This window comes from Choloepus didactylus, chromosome 1 (genome assembly GCF_015220235.1).
Source record: "Choloepus didactylus isolate mChoDid1 chromosome 1, mChoDid1.pri, whole genome shotgun sequence".
Classification (NCBI taxonomy): domain Eukaryota; kingdom Metazoa; phylum Chordata; class Mammalia; order Pilosa; family Megalonychidae; genus Choloepus; species Choloepus didactylus.
In genome coordinates, this window is record NC_051307.1 from 15,801,872 (window position 1) to 15,821,872 (window position 20,001).

The 20,001-nt window shown below is 38.7% G+C and overlaps 1 protein-coding gene across 1 annotated transcript; it reads left to right on the forward strand.

Moving 5' to 3' along the window:
* Positions 1-3,334: 3,334 nt before the first annotated feature.
* On the forward strand, positions 3,335-15,034 carry MIS18A (MIS18 kinetochore protein A). Its single transcript, XM_037811714.1, has 5 exons — positions 3,335-3,682; positions 6,992-7,058; positions 11,840-11,962; positions 14,136-14,232; positions 14,845-15,034. The coding sequence occupies exons 1-5, from the start codon at positions 3,346-3,348 to the stop codon at positions 14,923-14,925; spliced, it is 705 nt and encodes a 234-aa protein (XP_037667642.1). The 5' UTR covers positions 3,335-3,345; the 3' UTR covers positions 14,926-15,034.
* Positions 15,035-20,001: the final 4,967 nt, after the last annotated feature.

Genomic DNA, 20,001 nt, shown 5'->3' on the forward strand with positions numbered 1-20,001 from the left:
CCCACTTGGGTGGTAGGAGGAGATGGGACTGGCCCTTCTCTTTCTTACTCCACCTGCTCCCTGCTGTTTCCATGGTCATGGGCTGAAATGGAGGATGAAGGGGACAGGATGGTTTCACTTGAACTGGTTTAGTCATAAGCTGGTTTTGTATCCTCTGGTCTGGCCCGTGGTTAGAAGGGACTCATTCTGGCCCCTTGGAGGTTCTTTGTTGGGTCCCCTCCAGCTGCACTCCCATGATCTAGGGAGGTCCCCTAGGGCTGGCTTCTGCCCTCAGCCCTGGTTGTCCAGAGGCTGTACTTATACTGGGACACTTATTGCTGGAAAGCCTTCATCCTTCCAGGTTGTCTTCTCAGGCGGAATCTAAAATGGCTCTATGTGGCCTTATCATCAGCAAAGTTCAGATCTGGTTCACAGCCTATCTGATTCACCTTTGTTTTGCCACCAGCCTGGCTCTCCTGCTGGCCATTGTGTGTCCAAATGCTGAGAACCCACAGGCTCTGTGAACGGTTCCTCAAAGCCTCCTTTCAACCAAATTGAGGCAATTGACAGGTACATTTCACCTTCTCTCTTGGGGAAGAGAAATGGAACTCACAACTCAGCCATCTTCAAAGAAATCCTCACAATGTCATCTCAGTCTCCTTTTCCTTCAGTCTTGTATTCTCCAAGTGTGAGAGGAGGTACAGGATCAGAAGGATATCTACTCTGAAGTTTACTCTAGGGAAGGAGGACACTTTATTTCACTGGTACTTGGGAATCTCATTTTTACCTCATCTTGGAGTCTCAGTCAAAACTGCAAATTTAACACACTGTTACATACATTTTCATTGCTAGTAATAACAAACAAACAAAACCAAACCGCTTCAAATGGCTTTCCCAATAAATTTGGACATTTGCACAGCCAGAAGACTGTAACTTTGTAACCAAATAAGTCCCCTTTATAAAAGCTAATCCATTTCTGGTATTTTGCATAACGGCAGCATTAGCAAACCAGAAAATGTATAATGCAAACATAATTGTGACTGTAGAGGAATTCGTTTTGCATCAGGGCCGAATTCTCCATAAGGCACAGGAGGCACAGTCCCATGATATTTTTGGAAGCCCATAAACATGTTTAATTTCTTTTAAAATCTGAAGGAAAAAAAAGAAAAACCAACAAGCGTTTAGGTCAAAGAGCATGTTTCAACATATAATATATTTGTCTTTATAATAACACAGTCACAAAATGCAATTTTTAATTTTTCTTTTATTTCTGAGGGAAGGGGCCCACCAAAGCAAGGTGCCTGGGGCCCCTGAAAGTCATCATGTAGCCCTGTTTTGCATTCTTCTTTACCGAAATATCCCGCCACAGAATTTCAGTGTTGACAATAGGAACCCAAAGTCCGAGGCAAAGAGAATTATCCCTTGAACTACAAAGTTACTATCCACATACGTGAAGAAGACATTGCGGGTTGTAGTGTAGTACCAGAGTGTTTCAAAAAAGCAAGAAGTTCAGGCTTGGCTCCTCAAAGGAAGCAGAGGGAGGGAAGGCATTTCCTTCCAGTTGGAGATTAGTCAACACCGGTATGATGTGCTAGAATTGTGGAAGTATTTTCATGCATATTACATCACTTGATCCTCATAAGAACCCAAAGCAGTAATGACACATTTGACTGATGAGAAATCAGATTCACCGAAGGCAAATGGCTTTTTCACAGTTATCCACACAGTTATTACCTGGTGGAAGAGTATGTCAACCAAGGACTTCTGACTTCGAAACTTTTGCTCTTTGCTAGTGGCCAGAGGCACTAAAATTGGAAGAAAGTTTATGTAAATAGTTTATCTGACAGAGCAAAGTGGCAGTGACTTGGGGAACTTAATCAAAATAACAAAAAGTAGTATGAGCAGTGCAGGTCCTTGGGGGTGCTTTTTTTTCTCTTTTTCTGTGTCTGGCTACAGCTTGGCTCCTGCCCCACCAGTCTTTCCCCTCTGACCTGCGGTGCTTGAAAGTCAGAGGCTGGCTTTCTGGAGCAACTCAGGAAGTCTGTCTTTACCACCATGAAGGGACTGTTAAAAAAGAAAAACTTTTCATGCAATTTAGGATCTCACTGCTTTATTGAGAGGTTCATGAATTGGGTAGCATTCCATTCAGAAAGAAGGGAGCTCCATCAAGGGGGTGGAAAGAGGGAGCTTATATAGGACATCAGGAAACAAGTGAGGAAATGTTCTGATTGGCTTACATTAGGTTTCTATTTTACATTGGGGGGTTGCATCTTACAAAGTGGGGGGCAGATATACATGAATTAGTATGGTAAGCTTATCCATTCTGATAAACTAGCTCTACTAGACCTAAGAAACCAGTTTATCACAGTGGGTTGCTTACCCACAAGTCTATAAGGTACATTCCATTTTCTCGGAAAGCCCCTGCAATGCAACTGTTTTTGTCCTCTGGAAAAGCTATTTTCGAAAGGAGGGTTCCCCCTAATAACCCAATGCAGGCGGCATTTTATTTTACTTAACGGGATGCTCACCCCTTGCAAGGGGCAAACAGCTCCCTGATCCTGACAGTTGAAGCACTTCCAAGCTTTCCAGCAACGCTGCTGCCGGCCACACGGGCTTCTCTAAATTTTTTCCTTGCAGTGCTAGCTTGAATGACTAGGGTCTTGTTTTAGCAACAGCAATGAACAAAAGTAACAACTTTGATGAGGTGGCTCCCCAACAACCCCTGTTTTCTCCACTTCGAATTACGCCTCCCCGCCACCTCACCCCCTGCATTCCCAACAAACAAACTGATAGAGCAGAGCCAGTCAAAAGTGGCTCTGCTAAAACTAGCAGCATGGACATCACGAGGGAGTTTGTTAAACTGCAAATGATTGGGCCCCACTGAAACAAAATCTGTGTAGGAGTGACCCAGCAATCTATGCTTTAACCAGTTCTCCAGGAGATTCTTACAATGCACGCTCAAGTCTGAGGCGATTGCAGCATCTCAGGGAGGGAAAAAGCCACAAAAGGGGAGGTGTGGGGGACAGCCTATTTGCAACCTGAAGGTCTTCATAATGGGTTAGTGATTTAGTTTGGGACCCGTATCTCTGAATGAAACCATCCCTCCCAGGTGGGCGGCTGAACGCGGCCCCGCCCGACCGTAGAGATGGAGAGGGCCACCCGACTACCCCCAAGCTCAATTTCCTAGACTTGGAAAATCTGCAGCAGGGGAAGTGACTACTAGGCCGTTCGGAGCACAACAGAGAGCATGCGCGCTAGCAGGCTTGCCCTCAAGCCCCTTCTCGGCCTCCGCCGCCTCGCCCCGTCCCACGCATGCGCAAGGACGATTTTCCCTTGGTGCTTTGGGGCGCGGGCGATTCGTAGGTAATGGCGGACGCTTCGTCCCTGGGTTGCTGTAAAGGCTGTTCCTCTCCTAGCTGTGCGTGCGACGCTAAAAGCAAGTGCAGCGACTCCTCGCTGTTGGGCCGGCGGCTCTCAGAGGACTCGAACCGCCATCTGCTGCTGCAGAAGTGGGCGAGCATGTGGAGCTCCGTGAGCGGGGACGAGCGGGCGGCGTGCGCGGAGGAGACGCGGCGCGAGGAGGCGGCGGATGAGGAGGAGGAGAGGCCGCTGGTGTTCCTGTGTTCCCGCTGCCGGCGGCCGCTGGGCGACTCGCTGAGCTGGGTGACAAGCCAGGAGGACACCAACTGCATCCTGCTGCGCTGTCAGTCCAGGCCGGGGGGCTTGGGGCCGCTGCCTTCTCGGGTGTTTCGCACCTGGGCGGCCCGGGAGGAGGAGGGGGTTCCTTCGGGGCTGCCCAGGGACTTTAAGGACAGAGAAATCTAAAAGGGTGAGACCTAGGAGAAAGGGAAGAGGAGGGTCACCCCTGTACCTCGGGCTCACTGGTAATGGGTCCTTTTCTGGGGTCGTCCGTCTCCAAGAACAGGGGTTGACTAAGCATCATTGTGAGCGTTAACTAAGAAAAAAGTTACCAACTAGATTGTACATGTTTGGGCTGTAGCCAGCGGATCTTACTCTCCGTAGAAACTAGGGGTCTGCTAATTAGCAGATAGTATTTGTTAATGATTTAAGAAATCAAGCTTTTCAGCTACCTGCTTCCTGCGGGGAATGTCAAGATTGATTTCTCAGATCTTACTAGCTGTAGCAGCGAATGCTTTCACGGTTTCAAGTGTTACAGCTGTAGCAGACAGAATAATGCTGTGGAAAAAGGAAGGCTCGCAATAAAGACACCGACAATCCCGTCAACATTGAAGAAAGAAGAGGGTGGAGTAAAAGAGTTAAGAGGAAGGCAACACTCACTCATTTTGTTGCTTCCACAAAATTTATTTTAGGGAAAGAGTGGTTTTACTTAGTTCTTTTTTCTGAATTGGTGTAAAAATAGCTGTTCTTTTGGACGTGTGGTTTTCAAGATGAAGTTTATTCTCTGAAGGTCTTGTTTAAATTCTACAAATATTTTGGTGGCAGAAATTCACCATCAAGTCATTGACATGTATGGGGAGAATGTTTTCTGGGGTATGATTGGGAAGAAGGAGGATACCAGTGTTAACTGGAACTTTCTGGGACCTGCCATTTTCAATAGAGATGCCTCAATTATTTAACACTTATTGCTGAGTCCCTTTACAGTAGTTAAATATGAATCTAAGAACATGCAGGTCTCATGAGTGATGCATTGGGATTAACCTTTAGCACCTATTAAAATCAAACAGTGCAGAAGAGTATAAAAGTAAAAAGAATCCTTCCCCCAACCCCCAGTTCATACTTCTATTCCCCAGACTTCAGAATGCCTTAGTTTCATTTATGCTTCCATATACATTCCATGCACATATGAGCATGTTTTGACATGTAAGTTTTTTTAAAACACAGTTGAGATCATTCATACTGTTATGCATCCTTCCTTTTTTTATTCCACACATATATTCTGAATATTTTTCCATGTTATTGTAGTTAGATATACTTCAATTTTTTTTTTTAGCAGCTTCTTGTTGAGAGACAGTATAGCATGGTGGTGGAGCCCTGGCCTGCCCCTGTTGGAATCCTGTCCCTGCCACTTATTTTCTCTGTAATCCTGGGCAAGTTACTTAATTAATGTTTGTGTGCCTCAGTTTCCTCCTCTGTAAAATGGGGATAATACTTGCATGAAGTAATTATGGGGATTCTGTAGACTCCCCTTCCCCCAATGAAAGATGAAGACATTGATTCCCATTCCCTTTTTTCCTTGCTGTCCCAGTTTAATTTAGTTCAATTATTATACTTTGCCATGATCATAACATTGATCTTTAGCTTCAATGCCTGATCTGTAGTTTTAATACTTGTGTCATTTAACCTTAGTATAATATTTGTGTGGATTCATTTCTCAATTCCAATACTCTTATAGCTTTCCCATTCCTGTGTTGTTTATTTTGATTAATCATCAGTGATTTCCCCCTCCCCAAGAAAACTTCAGGTTAGAGTGCTTGAAATTCTCTTTCTGTTGTCTTTATACATGAATGTCAACTTGGCTACTAGTACAATTTTTCAGTCATGATTTTTGCTTTTCCAGGCACTGGGAACAACTAATGTAAAGAAAGGCCTTGAGGCTAGGTGTGGCTGAAGAATAGAATAAAGTTAAGATTCAAAGTTAAGAAGGAAGGGGTCAGAAAATTCATATCCTTGTAGGCTATTCTAAGGAGTAGGGATCTATTCTAAATGGTTGAGAAGATGGGAGTGATGTGATTTGAGTTTTGTTTTTGAGAAAACATTCAAGGGAGGAATAAGTGTGGAATTGGGGAGTTCACTTGGCAGCTAGTGTAGTCTGAGCAAGAGGTGTTGGTAGTGGTTTGGTGGATAGAGAAGAGAGGATGCCTTGGAGAGAGATTTGTGAGGTAGAATTGACAGGATTTGTCAATGGAATGGGTTTGGGAGAGTGGGAAGAGGAGATGGAAGAATCAAGAATGATGCTGGGTTTGCTGATTTGAGCAACTGGGTGGGTGTTGGTAGCATTTACTGAGTTAAAGTAAATTGTAGGAGGAGATGAAATCAAGAGTCTTTTGGCCATGTAAGGGCTGACAGATTCCTTCCTCATTTCCCTCTATCCCTTAACCCCCCTGTCTTAGTTTTCCCTATGACAGATACCATGCAATGGGTTTGGCTTAAACAACAGGAATTTATTGTCTCACTCTTTTGGGTGCTGGAAGGCTTGCTTCCTCCTGGGGTTGGTAGCATTCTGGCTGGCTGGCTGGCAGTCCTTGGGTTCTTTGGCTTTCCTGTCACATGGTGGTGTCCTTTCTCTTTCAGGTTCTAGCTGACTTCCGGCTCATCTCTGTGGCTTTCTCTAAATAAGGCCTGCAGTAATAGGATAAAGACCCATCTTGATTCAGTTGGACACACCTTAACTAAAAATAACATCTTCAAAAGGTCCTGTTTACAATAGGTTCACAGACACAGGAATGGGACTAACATTAAGAACATGTTTTTTTCTTGGGTACAGAACTCAATCTGCTACCCCCTCATTTAGTGTCCTGGGCTTAGATCCTCCACCGATGATTCCTGCTGCTTTGTGGTCCAGCTATGACTCCTGTCCAAGTCATGGTCCAAGTAAAAAATTTTGGGCTGGGTTCCTGGGTACCTTCTCAATTATTTAGAGAAATTAGCTCTGTGTTTGAGAACCAGGGATATATGCATTGGCTTTGATCCTAATTTTACTGTATCTGGTTGATATCTTTGTAAACTGTGATTTGGGGTTCTGATTGTTCCAAGTTTTATTATTGATGAGTTTCTCTCTCTAATTTTATTCATTTTATTGTCAGTGGTGTTTAGGGAGGGGAAGGAAAGAACTTTTGTTTCTCCCGTCTTTTTTCCAGAAGAAGAAAGAAGACATTTAGATTTGAACCACCCTTGTGTGTGTATGACTTTGAGCTCTAATTTTTTCTAGCCCTCTGAATTCTAAAATAAAAGTTATCTTAGAGATTCTCTAAATGTCTGCTTATACATTATAGCAAACTGCATTAAAAAGTTACTGTTTCTTTCTTTCTAGGTGTTTCCTGTAATGTTTCTGTGGATGAGGAGCAGAAGCTTTCCAAACGTAAAAATGAAGATGGTTGGTGAGCAAGTCTATATGAATGTTAGAGAAAATGTTTATTTTTCAAGTAAAAATCTTAAAAAAAAAAAATCATTACCAGTAAGACTACGAGATTACTTGGGATAAAACCATTTTTATGGAAATCAGTATAAAATATATCAATTCCTGAGTGATATGGTACCTTTTAAATATTGAGATGGAAGACTCTAGATTTCTTAAGGCACATTCTGACACTCCTTTTTGGGGTCTTTGGGTTTGGTGTTGATGAAAATTGAAAATAAAAATAGGAAAAATATCTGTGTTATAAAATCTTAGAGCCAAAGGGTTCATTAGATCAATGGTACCCCCCTTTTTCATGTCATGGTACATATAGAAAATGCCAATAAATACAATATACAGACACATATACACATGGTATATTGGGGTAAACAAACAAAGTTGCTTGTGCCCAGAAGCAACCAACACAGAGCCTCCAGCAACCTCCAGCCCTGGGTGACCACTCCAAGGGATTAGGGAATCTATGTCTTGGGGTGCTTGCCACCATCTGCTGTAGGTGGCATCCTTAGAAAACCAAATGGGAAACACTGCCTTATATAGTTGTCCGAAGTGTGAAATGTGTCTTATGGATGTATATGAAAAAAACTTTAGATGATCTACAAATAATTAAACAAAAATTGATAATCTTATATATATATTTAATGTGTATTTAAAATACTGGTTTTTCATTTTTTGGTAATGCTAGACTATCCTAATAAAGGATGTTTTAATAAAAAATTACACTAAGGAAAATTAATAATAGTACAGGTAGTGTGTGGATGTGACAGAAACTGTGCTGCTGGCATGCAGGTGATTAAAAAATTGGAAAACACCCTTAGGTTGTATCTCATTTTGGAGATGAAGAAGGTAAGGGCTGGGACGATTAGAACTTCTTGAAGTCCATAGGACTAATTAGAAGTAAGAGCTAGGCTCTGCCTATCTCTCTCTTTACTTTCTGTGAAATGTTCTTTCTTCTCTGCTTCCCAACTCCAGTCATTTTTGTATCATCTGCACCATTTTTGCTTTATCTGTGTACCACCTGTACTATTATATACTTAATATTTGTTCATAAATTGACTCAAAAATTTTTATTTGAATTTCTTTTAAAAGGATTCTTTATATTACTATCATCATTCACTTGCAATAACTAGAAAGTAACTCTGAAGATAATTACAAAGAAAACAAATGTTACTACATTCTAGCTGAGATCCTTGCCTGACTAGGTCTGAGCCTGAGATCTGTCCCATCACTGTTAAAAGATTTACAACTCTTAGAGAAGTGTTAAAAACATTTTTGCACCAAACTGAGACTTTCTTCTTCCTCTCTTTTGAGACTTTTTTTCTTTTTGTAATCGGGATTGAAAGAGAGTTGAAAGTGAAGTTCAATTTTTTTTTTTTAAATGCTGTTTGTTTATATTGCTTGCACCCATTGTTTATACCACCTAAAATTGTCTTGAATTTCACTAAGGTCATGTTTTCTACACTTTTGGAAGTACCATATTGCTTTAGAATGCTCATGAATTTTGTGATAATAGAGCCGTCCTGCTGAATAGCACCTGAACCATTCTGCTGAGGGTGAACAAGAACAGTTGTGGGTTTTGGAAATATGTTGTAAAGGTAGTGATGCTGTTTTCTCTATGCACACTCGTTTAAGGATATTACAAGCTAACTAATTCCTTGTCTAAAATCACCTTGATGATTTCTGACACTGCCTTTTCAGTAGTATTGTTTAATGATAAGGGTGAATTCTGGCCAAATTCTTACTAGATGGGAAAGCAGAAAGGTGCTGCAATAATAGCTACCATCTCTTCATTGCTCCTCAAGATTGCTACAAAAGTGTAAATGGATTCCTGTGTGCGCTTCGTGATGTTTAGTTTGATTTTGATACTTCAGGATAAAGTCATCTTATCCATTCATGAGTGTGGATTCAAGCCTCAGAATTTTCTAAGCCTCCTTTCAAGGCTGACAACACCTGCATTAGATGTTAGTTCATAATTTTGGTAGTTCTATCTGGCAGCCTCGTGATGAATGAGATTTGATATATATCATCGAAATTTGCCTGTTCAAGATTGATATTATAGGTGGTTCTCCACCTTCAAGTTTCCTAAGTTGCTTTCATATTTTTAATCCTATACAAGCTTACTTAAAAAGCCATTGGCTCTCTTGCTAATTTTGTCACCAGTGAGAACTTAAAATTTTTCAGGTGGTGATCCATTTTATTCTATTTTTCATATTTTGCTGTAGTAATTACAAATGTCCCCCAGATTCTGAACAATAATCTAACAAGATGCTGTTTGAATCTGGGATAATTCCTTTTTGCTTGATAGCAGGAATAGATATTCATGATTACCAGTGGCTCACATACTGAATAGGAGTTATAGTACTTTTGAAATAAAGCATTTTATGATCACCACTAGAGTTTAATCCCCAATTACCATCTACTTGCTATGTGTTGGGACTGTAATTTTAGTACAGATGTTTATAAAATGGTAAATTTGGATAGATCAGTTAGACAACACTTTGGGAGACAGTGGCTTTTAAACCACATTTAAAGAAGTTGAAGGCTTCCCTGAATTGGCATGAAGGGAGAGTTTATTCAAATGTGCAGGTTCTCAAATAAAGGAAGCATTATGGTGAGAAATAATAATGGGTCATTCAGTAAAATATTTTTGAATCACCTATGTGGATCATATCTGTAGTTGATGGAAGAGTGCTAGGGTAGAAGTATAATTTAAAAACAAAAAACAAAAAACTTAACAAATACCAAATGAGCACATGTCAAAGGTTTATTTAACTCACCAATGAAAAAAAACAGAAGATACAAAGCTGGTTCAAAGGAGCATACTGTCCTATGGAGCAAATCTAGTTAATGCCTACAGGGCAATAAAACCTTAATCTTTGGGGGTGGGGTAGGGTGGGGTATTAGCCTTTCTAACAGCAGAAATCATTTGTATCTCTACCAGACTAAAATTATTTGGAACTTATCAATCTTGTTTCTATAAGTCATCTAACTTTAGAGAGTCTGAGCCCTAGTCAATATTCAATAGTAAACAAACAGTGTTACTTTCCCCTAGAGTGGGGGTTGACAAACTATGACTTGTGGGCCAGGCACCTCTTTTTGTAAATATAGTTTTTTATTATAGAAGTTATAGGTTTACAGAAAAATCTTGCAGACTACAGAGTTCCCATATCCCCCCCACCCCATAATTAACGCTGTACATTAGTGTGGTACATTTGTTACAATTGATGAAAGAATATTATAATTATACTATTAATGATAATCCCTGGTTTACATTTAGGGGTTCATTGTGTTGTACAGTCCTATGATTTTTTTTTTTTTTAAGTTTTTATTTTAGTAACATGCATACAATCCAACATTTCCCTTTGTAACTACATTCAAATATGCATATTTCAGAGCTGTTAATTATGTTCACAATGTTGTACTGCCATCCTGCCATCCATTACCAAAAACTTTCCATCACCCCAAATAGAAACTCTGTACAGTTTAAGGATTAACTCCCCATTCTCTGCTCCCACCCTGGCCCCTGGTAACCTGACTCTATGAATTTACTTATTCTGATTATTTCATACCAGTGAAATCATACAATATTTGTCTTTTTGTGTCTGGCTTATTTCACTCAACATGGTGTCTTCAAGATTCATCCATATTGTTACATGTATTAAAATGTCATTTCTTTTTATGGCTGAATAATATTCCATTGTATATTTGTACCACAGTTTCTCTATTAATCAGTTGATGGACACGTAGGTTGTTTCCGTCTTTTGGCAATTGTGAATAATGCCGCTAGGAACATTGCTGTGTGTATATCTGTTCATGTCCCTGCTTTTAGTTCTATTGGGTGTAAATTCCTAGAAGTAGGATTTCTGGGTCATATGGTGATTCTATACTTTACTTTTTGAGGAACTGTTAAAATATATTCCACAGGAACTGTACCATTTTACTTTTCCACTAACAATGAATGAGTGTCCCTGATTCTCCACATCCTCTCCAACACTTGTAATTTTCTGGTTTTTAATAGTAACCATTCTAACAGATTGTGTTTCCCTAATGGCTTATGATGTTTAGCATCTTTTCATGAGCTTTTTGGCCATTTTGGAGAAATGTCTGTTCAAGTCTTTTGCCCATTTTTAAATTGGGTTGTTTGTCTTTTTGTTGTTGAGTGTAAATATAGTTTTATTGGAATGCAGAGACATCTGTTCAGTTATGTATTGTCTATGGCTGCTTCCAGGCTACGGAGGCACAGTTGAGTAGCTATGACAGATACCACGTGGCCCACAAACCTAAAATAATTTATTTCCTGGTTCATTGCAGAAAAAATTTGCCTACCTGTGTCCTAGAGTGTCATGTGACCCTTGGTGGGCTTGCTAGTCATATGACAGTAAAAGGGCCTATGAGATCTGTTTGTCTTATTTCCAGCTTTTATATAGTTTTTCTTAATGCCAGACACTGAGGAGTTTACATTCTAGAAAAACACCACCTCAGTATTCTTTCTTCTTGTCACTTTTGGGGCTATTCCTTATTACTTGTTGCTTAAGGCAGTGTGGTCTGGAGATGGTTATCTTTACATTTCTAAGATAAACATTTTACTATCATTTTGCCCCCTCTTTATACATAAGATCTAATATGGTCAGAATAACCTATGTTAGAAACATAATGTTTACATATTTATGAATTTCTAACAATAGGATTTTTATTATAAGAAGTTGCTGTTTTGCTTCCTAAAGCAATGACATTTATTTTTTGCAGCATTCTTGAAACTTTATACTGCACTGGATGCTCACTCAATCTTGGCTACATATACAAATGTACACCAAAGAATCTTGATTTTAAGAGAGACTTGTTTTGCCTCAGTGTTGAAGCCATTGAAAGGTAAGTTTGATATATAAATGATTACTTCATAACTAATTTTTCAGGAAAGTTAAGTTTGCACAGAAATTGGTATGAAAACGTCAGAACAAAAGTCAACATTGTTTGGTTAAAATATAATTTCAAGTAAACATTCTGACCATAAAGCTGATGATATTTATATTTTTTTGTACTGACTTACTGGGTATTGTATAAGTAACACATTTTAAATTATAAGGAGAAAACACTGTGAGAAAAAGTTCTGGAGTAAAAATATATTCTCTTGTTTTTAAAAATTGAATTTAGTTTAAGAGGATTTTTTTTTTTAACCAATTGTGTAGATCAGTATGTTTTGTCCAATTTATTTTTTTTCCCTAGTTTTTACCCTTCTGGAATGTCATGAAGAAGTTAGAATTTCTAAACTTTGATGATACGCAACTGTAGAAATACAGAGTCCAACTATTTCCTGTAGTAAAGACACATCTGCTTTTTTAAGAGATTAAAAAAAAAAATGCCTTCACTCTCCAAGATTTCTAAAAAGCAAGAGTTAGGAAACAAGACAAATTAGTGGCTGATCATGGATGTCATTTAAATAATTTAGAATATCTTAATAGCCATGTAATTTATCAGCCTTTTATAGGAAAGAGGTATGACTAAATTAAGTAAATTAATTAACCCCGAATACATTTTCACTTGTCCTGGCAAAGATGTATCCCTCAAGACTTTGAGGATGCCTAAGAAACCTTATGTACCAGAAAAGAAAAGCAATTTAAAATACTTCATTACTTGAAGTGTTTTATCACTCCTGTTGAATTTCTTGGATTTTCTCTTTATGAAATTTAAAACTGTGTTCTTTTTACTATAATTATGACTTCTCATCCAATTATTCCTTGATAACTGCAATTTCCATCAGCTTTTTTTGAAAATAGGTTTAGATCAAAATTTTAATATAGGTCTGTCTGGAGAGATATTGGATGTTTTTGTTTTAATATATGGATGGAAGACCCAGGCCCAAGCAAATGTTCCCTTAATCGCTCTGAGAATTTTGCCAAAGTTTGTGAAACTTAAGTGAAAATACGAATATAAAAGACACGAAATCTTAACCCATTAGAGTTGGAACAGAACTATTTAAAGTGATACTGTCTGTATAAGTGAAAACACCAGAAAGATTTTGCCACAGGAGATCATAGTATTGAAGCTTTTTTTCCCAGAACAGTTGAGTTTAGGGTAAAAGTTCTCTCTTGGGATAGGATTTTAAATGCCAAGGAATCTGGTTTGTTTTAAATGTCTATGTCTTCTGCAACGTTTGTTTACAATTTTATAAATTACTTGGTGCCATTTAATTTTTCTACCTCATCTCATTTTTTCTTTAAACTGGAAGTTATTTGCCTTCTGCAGTTTTGCCTACAATGGTTTTTTTCCGGAATATGACCCATACGTTTTCCAAAGGAAGACTGTTTTTGTTCGACAGAAATGACATACTGAAGTTGCTACATGTGATAAAAGACTTCTAAGGAAATGCAAATGAATCGAGTTTTCTTTTGAGAAACGCTGGCTGCCTCTTCCTTACTGCTTAGATTTATCTAATTAACAGCCCTGGGCCTGTTTTTCTTTCATTGCCTGGCCAATTTTTGTACTATTCATTGCTTTTCTGAACCACAGCATCCCATGTTATGACTCAGCCCTATGACCCTAGAGAGTTGAGCAGAACTTCACTTGGAGGATAACTCAACATGTGTAGGTTGCCCAAATTTGTATAATCCAAGTTCACTCAATTTATCATTTACTAAAAGTCAACTTTGAAAGCATACGTGTTCATGAAAAGTTATATAAAGCAAGAATGCAGTGTATTAATGCCTTCTGCAAGATTTTCTAACTTCCTCTTAGAATTTTGAGCTATAAATGTTAATAATGTTTGGTTATCCAGCTGACTAAAGAGCAAGTGTATTCCCAAGAATGATATAGTTATAATATGGAAAATGAGTTTGTGTGGAAATCTGGACAGAGCTGTTACAGAGAAAAACACCATTTTAGGTAGTACAACTTCCTAGATAAGTTGCTGTTAACAAAAATAGTTGTTAGAGTCATTTCCTTGGTGCTGATATATAATGTAATATACTTAAAGTTTTAATAGTTAACATAAATTTAATATTTGCTCCCTTTTCCTGTTTTAACTTGGTACTATACTATGCTTCAGTTATATTTTAGGGTCCTCTGAAAAGCAAATTGTATCAGATGATAAAGAGCTTTTTAATCTTGAAAGCAGAGTTGAGATAGAAAAATCTCTAAAGCAGGTAATTATGTTGTAAGTTTTTATATCTCTGTGTGAATAGCCTCCTGTCAGTGAACAAGCATTGCTCCACAAATAATACTTCTCATAATATTATCTGTTTTGATCTTAGCACTTTCATGATGAGAGTTCTTATTTCATTTCACTTGTTAGTAAAGTTGATTCTTTTGAGAACCAGTCTACAGATTAAGCTAAAGCTTTATCAACAAAATAATAAGACAGACATTTCATGCTAAAATCAAGACTATATATTTTTAAACTGTTGAACTAGAGAGTAACGTATAAAATCAGTGTTTCATTTCCCATGGCGTAAATAGCCTTCTTATTGAACGTTAACCTCTTCTTATGGCCAGATAGGCAAGATGTTGATGAGGACAGAAAGGAGCTATAGATTACAAAGTTAAGAACCATTGTTAATAGAATTATGTCTTAACTATAGAAAATCTAGCTCATGTCTTTAAATAACTTCATTAAACAAATACTGAATGCTATATGTAATGCATAACATATCCAAGATTTGAATTAATGATATATTTTTAATAGCATTTAATCATGTATGTATGTTTTCATCATATTCATAGGTATATTTTTACGTATTCTTTTTTCAATTTAATAGATGGACGATGTTTTGAAAGCATTACAAACGAAGCTGTGGGAAATGGAATCAAAATTATCCCCTAGTAGTTGCAAAAGCTGAAATCTTTTTCATCACTCCCATTCCGGAGTCCACCCCCCCCCCCCATTCATGTGTAGCAATTCTTGTTATCATCTCATTTTCACTGAGAATTAAAGGACTTCTAAATGGCCATGAATGTGATACTCTCTTGTATTGGTCAAGGGAAAAGAACTGTAGAATTTTCAGCTATATTTGATGGTAGCGAGTGTTTTTTTTTTTTCCCAAGTGCCAATTTTAAAGCCATTTTATGATACTTGCTGGAATGGGAATTTAAGAGTTTATTTTTTAAGAAATGTGATGATTTTCTGAACTGTTTTCTCTTCTGTATCAAATTCATTGTTCTTTATTTCCTATTTTAAAACTATGACACTTGTACTATTTTGGACAATAGCTAACATTGTATGGTAAGAAAATCTTAGAGGTTCTTCTATGTGGTTGAATCTCTTCTGGAAACTCATGTATAAAGCTCTCTTGAGAAACTGTTCATTTGAATAATTACTTGTCAGAACTATTTGAAAAGAGCAGAATAGCATGCATGCATAGCAGGATTCACTTATTCCTGTTTGTTATTTTTATTTTATGCTATATGCTTAAAACATCTGGAAGAATATTAACTAGGGAGTAGCAGTCAATTCTGAGGGTGGGATTCTCGGAGAATCAGTTTTCTATAATGTATGACTTTTAGAGTAACCATGTGTTATTTTATAACCAGGAAGAGAATAAAAATTAAAACCAAGTACTTTAAGATTGATTTTCAAAAACTGAATTGTGGTATTTAACTGAGATAGAAATCCTTGTGCCGTGGCATCTACACATCCACGGAGTGTGGCACTGGTAGGCCTGCTCAGGAATAGAAAGGTAACCTCCGATTTCCCCAGGCCCTTTCTGCTGTGGGGAAAAACGAGGTCACATAACATTAGTACTCCGTTTGTATGAGTGACTCACTCTGCTTCTGCTCAGTTTCCCTAATAATTTCTGAGAATCAAGTTATCATAGCAAAAGGACCTTAGTTAGATTGATCATTCATGATTACTGAGTTCTTTTTGATAGATTCTCTGCAGCCTCTAATTGAAAATCAGTGACCCCTGTAGGTCTCCTCCCTCACCAACTTGCTGCCAGGTAGAGCACAGAACAGTGAAAGCAAGTCTTGACACCTACTGGCAGGTGGCACAAGACAGTCATCCTGCTTCAGGCAGCTCCTTGAGGTCCCAGGCAGTGTCTGTCTTAGAAGCTTGATGGCATCTTGCATGAAAGTTCATTTGGAACACATGGGAGAATATTTTAGCAGCAAGATTTGGCTAATTTTCTAGTTGAAGCAATTTACAGAATACTCCAATAGCCATTTACAGGCGCCCTTCCAAATTCCTTATGGCCTGTTCCTTATACCCTGTTCATCCTAAGGAGGGCTGTACAATACTTCTAGCCAATCCACACATCTTGCAAATGACTCATTTCACCAATGAAAAGTTACTTCTAATATCCACGATGCTAATTAAAAAGCTTCTGTTGTGGGTCAGAGAAAGCTATAGCTGAAGTACCTTAGTAACTTCCTCTAGCGTGGGCCTTCAGTTAGCCTTACCAGTGAAAACACACCACCCCCAGAGTTTTATTCCTGCTTAGGGTCCTTCAGATGAAGATAAATAGCCACCTTAACGGTACAGATAGAAATCGACTTCACACGTTTGTGTCACATGGTCTCTGCTGAAAGTAAATTTTAGCAGCAGACACCTAAAAGTAAATCCCAGGAAGCATGATCGTGTCTCATGGGGAGCAGTCTTCATCTTTGGCCTCTGCCTGTGATGTCATGAAAAGGGTGGCCTTGCCACCACTGTGGGAGAAAACTGAGGCTCCTTAAGCTGCCCCACCCTGAGGAGCCCGGGTGGGATGCTCCTGGTCCTCCCTGCTCTGGGCCACCCTCTCTTGGGGCACACCTGTTCCTCCAATGTCAGGTAGCCTGACTTTTCTGGCTTTTCATGAAGGTCTTATCAGAATGCTGTTTTTTTGTTGTTTTTTTTTTCCCTCGCCCTATATATCCACTTACTAAAACCTACTACTTGAGTTAGAGTTCTTATTTCTGTTCCTTATAACCAGAAAGCCCAATGTGCTATTGTTTCTGTTAAGTAAGATAAATAAGAGTCCTGAAGCAAGAAATGGACATTCCAACCCAAATCACATAGGACCCAACAAAGAGGCTTCCGACAGTATCTACCCAGAAACGATTCCTTCACCCGTCCCTGCTAAGAGTCTCCCAAGTTCTTTAGGGAGAAACTGTGGAAACTGGCATCAGGATCTGCCATGTGGCCTTCAAAGATGGATGTAAATAAGTGTCTGTAAAACACTGGACATGTTTCTCATCCCAGTGTGGGTTTGGTCATTTTCTACAAATTCTTCTGTCATGATCATGAGTTTCCAAGCTAAAGGGCCCCCGTGGCCATTGTTCTGTGTAGTATTGCTGGGCCCTACTTGGCTGAATCAAGTCATGCTCTGGCACTCAAAAGGGACAAAACAAGGGGAGCGCCCTCCTGGCAGGATTTGGTCTAGGTATTCAGTAGGAACTTCTTGAATGAAGGAGCCATGTCAGCTTGTTATGGAGGGAAGATCTTGGGTAGCAGCCAGAAATCCTGAGACACAGGTCTAGTTTAACCTTTGTTAGCCATGTGACCTTGGGCAAATAATTTAATCATTTGAGCCTCAATTTCCTCATCTGTAAAAGGAGAGTATAATAATATGCCTTCCTTGCATCCAAATGCTCAAATGAAATGATGATTATGACAGTACTTTGACAACAGCAAAGCATCACGTAAATAAATGACAAAGATTTAGCCTTGTTCACATAATTGAACGGACTCAATCTTCCTGCTAGTGTACCCATAAGATTCTGTGGATGTAAAAGAAAAAAGAATCTGAAACACCACTTATATTTTTCTTTTAAAAATATACATTGGATTTATTTTTTTCCAATTACAAAAATAATACATGCACACTGTAATAAATTTGATAGAAAAACAGAAGAAAATAAAACCCACACAATCTCATTAAAAGGCAATTATTGTTCACCTTTTGGGGGATATCCTAGTACCCTAGTCATTTTATATGTAAATTTGGAATCATACTGGACATAATTGTTTTCATCTACAATATTTCATAAATGTATTTCCACATTACATATTCTTTTATAACTTGATTTTTAATGATTACATAGTATGAAACACTACTTTAAGATCTATTTAAATGTTATCATGTGTTAGGAAATTCACATATTTTAGTGGCTTATTTGACAACTGAATTGACTTGCAAGAGCCAATTGTTAAATTTTCAGGAATTTTGTGAGCTGGTTGTTAGAAATCCTGTAGGTAGCTTGAAGTCGGCCATGGTGGGAGTATTTATACCAGGGAAATGAGCAGATGCTAAAATTCAGGTGCCCCGCACCCCACTTCCCAGCGCATTACTGTATATTTTGAATCTCCCTCCATACTCTTTCACTTAAGGTATCAGAGAAAGAGAAAAACAACATCTTTTTAACAAACCCAAGAACATGTCTAACATCTTTTCGTTTAATGAATCTGAAACAAAATGCTGTATTTTAAGACTAGGGATTACAGCCAGTTCTCCACTTCTTTCTGGAGAAGAAGCAAAACACCTGAAAGCAGATCACTTAGAATTTTACATAATCCATTAAGGTTGCATATATCTTTTTTGTTCTTAAGATAATAACTGGTTAGCTGCTTGCCTGTGAACAAAGAACATAAGCTATTTTGCAATCTCTTTTGAACCGAGGGAGGAAAATTTATTCTTTGATCTAACCCAGACAAGTTTTGGGTATTGATCATATGTAAGGAGGTTTGTTACCTAAGCAGCTGATAACCAGGCATGAATGCAGTCAAGGATGACCTATATAATTTGAGTTTCTTCACAAGATTTACAGTTGTCTACATTCTTGGGATAAAAAACTTGAAGCCGGGAATGTGAGATGAGGATGACTTGAGGAATAATGTGCTGTGGTCTAGAGTTTTGTTGGCCCAAATGTGACTTCAAATAAGATTGACCTTATTTTAGTCAAGTCGGCCCTATTGACCTCTGCTAATTAGCTTGACAAAATTAAATTAGCAGTAACTGTTTTTTTTTCCTAAACAATTAACACCATGGTTGTTAGATAGCCTCTATCTAATTTTAAGGCAGAGAGATGGACAAGGTAATCCTCAAGGCCCTTTCAGTCTCACAGCTGAAAGGAAACTGAGACATGCTTCAAAGGAGGGAAATCAGAATCCAGGAAATGACCTCGCAGACAAGGAAATGGAATACTATCATTCTCTTCATAACACCATCAAGTTCACGTCTCCCCATCAACTATTATCTACCTTTATCAGAAGCTGCAGGCTTGTAATTTTGGAGGTTTCTTGAGAACAACAGAAATTTTGGAAAAGAAGGATGTGCGTTAAATTGACATTTTCTGAACCAAAGAGTATATAACCATTTTGAAGAGAAATCTCATGAAGCCTTTAAAGGATGTTTCCTGAAGGCAGCAGTGGCTTTTGATCATCGTGGCTGTTTCCCCGGGGATAACTTAACTTTCTTAGACAACATTTAATGATCATTTACTATGTACCAATCCCTGTGCTTGGAGCTCCACCTAGGTTCTCTCATTTTATTCTCTCAAAAGCCCTCTTACACAGGCGTCAATATTCCCATTCTGTAGATGCAGAAACTGACTTGCCCGCAGTCTCACTCAGCTAATAAATGGACCTGGTGCTTTGCTTCTATACCTTGCTGCTTCCTGGCTGTACTCTGAACTGCAGTTTTGCTTTTTTTAGCAGTAAAATGTGCAAAGGGAAGTTGTATCAGTTAATACAGTATTAAGAATCTTAGTGTCTAGAAAGGTCTGGAAGTTATGCACAAGAACTCCTACCCTTTATTTCCCCTACAGAATTAAGTTAATTGAGCTCCTTTGGCCCTGTGTTCTGGAGTCCATTCCTCCTCTCCTCTTCCCTCCTCTGCCCAGAGGGGCTGGCTGTCCCCCACCCCCCAAGCTCTCACCTCTCCATGTGAATTGAGCCTCCTTTGCACCCACCTCTTTTGAGTCATTTATTTTACATTCTT